At 41.3% G+C, this 2,028-nt stretch overlaps 1 protein-coding gene across 1 annotated transcript; it reads left to right on the top strand.

Moving 5' to 3' along the window:
• The first annotated feature begins 223 nt into the window (after positions 1-223).
• Positions 224-1,006, top strand: LOC132057991 (uncharacterized). The gene has a single exon (XM_059450564.1). It carries the CDS (start codon positions 224-226, stop codon positions 1,004-1,006), a length of 783 nt encoding a protein of 260 aa, XP_059306547.1.
• Positions 1,007-2,028: the final 1,022 nt, after the last annotated feature.

Here is a 2,028-nt window from a genome sequence, read left to right as displayed (position 1 = left end):
AATAACTTCCTCCACTAGAGCTTACCATTGCATTCTTGATATTTGACAACCAAAAGTAACAATTTCAATGGCGAGAATCAGTGACTTCTCTCAATGCAACGGGCTAGGGCTTTTCTTATGGAACGAAAAGCTTACGAGGAATCAAGTTTCACAATCCGAAGGCTTATGCGTGTTCATAATCAACAGTACATTCATTAAAATTCGACGTAAAAAATTCACAGCTATGAAGAGGAAGAGCTCTACTGTTATCCCGTTTGATCTTTCGAAGCTACTGAACAAAGACGGATCATTATTTCGCGTGCTTTTATCTGCTACTCTTCAATTTGACCCACAAGATATACCAGACTTGGCTAACGACATCTCTGACAAACTTTTCACAAAGTTTCAAGATTCTCAAGCTTTACTCCCCGCGCCACGACCGACTTACGTAATCGCCATTCGCATTTCCCAGACTCGATTTGCCAATTTTGATGCTAATGTTGATCTTGATGCTTTTCCCAAGTTAAGAACATTGCCTCCCCCTATCCCGTTTTATCGTCGGTTTGAAATACAAAAGGTTTTCACCGAACCCAATGTGAGCGCAGCTGATTACATGAATGATCCGAATGATACATACACTGATAATGTCGTCGAGTATCTCAACATGTTAAGGGAATATACGGGTGAAGGTGGAGTTTTTCCAACTAAACCACCCATTGCAACCGATATCGCCAGAGGATTTGTCGAAGTCAAGCCATGTCAAAGTTCTTGGTGTGCAAGTCCAGCTATTAGGCTCGAAGATCTGATGGATGACACTTGCCCTGTTTGTCAAGATGAGTTTAGAAATGAGAATGAAGTGATTGCAACTTATTGTGCGCACGCTTTTCATACAAGGTGTCTCCTGCCATGGCTATCCAAGAAGAACAGTTGCCCAACTTGTCGAGCTGTCTATCCTTTGCATTATTCGCCCTCTTTGGACCGTCAATGTCGAAAGCGCAATCATAACATGTTGGAGGCTGAAGGTTGAAATATATGCTCTTTATCTTTCTTCTGTTTTGTAGTGTGATTACAAGAGATTCTTTATTCGTTTTCAGTAGTATCACATTGTAATAAAGGAATTTTCATGTGCTCCATAATGTAATGGAGAATGATTATGAACACAAAGTAATATTTTCATGTGCTAGATCGCATTCAATTGCTGGTTGTTTGGTTTCATTCAAATTCTTTACTAGAGAGTGCAGGGACAGGGTTTGCTCGGAGATATAGGCATTCTTATTCTTCTTGTTTGCCTTTTCTCAATGCATGGTGAAGTTGGGGACGACCAATTTATGAGAAGATTAGTCCCACATATGGGATGCAATGTCACACCCCTACGATGAGTATGACGGGCTCCGACTCGTAGGCCAGGAACCACCCGACTTATCCGTTAATTTGAACATTATAAATCATAACTCAAAGAACACCTGCACACAAAAAAGGCCCGACATAGGAATATCCGATCATTCGGCACATATGTACATATGCGGACCGACAAGGTCGCCACAACATAACGTATATCATAAAACCGGCAAGGCTAACAGTAAAGTATCAAGAGCTTAAAATAAGGCCGACAAGGACACCAATGTATTATACAACAATATGAACCGGTGGAGCTATAAAACATCTAACTGTACACACGCGTCTACGAGCCTCTACATAGAATACAAATGATCATAAGGACAATACCAAATAGACTGCAGCTCCGAAGTAAGTGGAGTGCTCCTAAGAATCCGCTGATAGAACACCTACGGGTCTGATCCGTCTCCCGACCTACCTGTGGACATGAGTGCAGCGTTCACAAGAAGGGACGTCAGTACGAATAATGTACTGAGTGTGTAAAGCATGAATAACAACATAATATAGATATGAAAGGTGACATGAAATAAGAGAGATAACCTGTACATCTGAATGCCTCATAAGGCGGATGTCATGCATGCTTAGTGATGTGATTCTTCGAGTTAACAAAGAACCAATCGACCAGGATCTTGTTCTTGAAGTGGTTTGATGGGC

The sequence above is a fragment of the Lycium ferocissimum genome, chromosome 5, assembly GCF_029784015.1.
Source record: "Lycium ferocissimum isolate CSIRO_LF1 chromosome 5, AGI_CSIRO_Lferr_CH_V1, whole genome shotgun sequence".
Classification (NCBI taxonomy): Eukaryota; Viridiplantae; Streptophyta; class Magnoliopsida; order Solanales; family Solanaceae; genus Lycium; species Lycium ferocissimum.
This window is presented reverse-complemented; position numbering and strand designations above follow the sequence as displayed.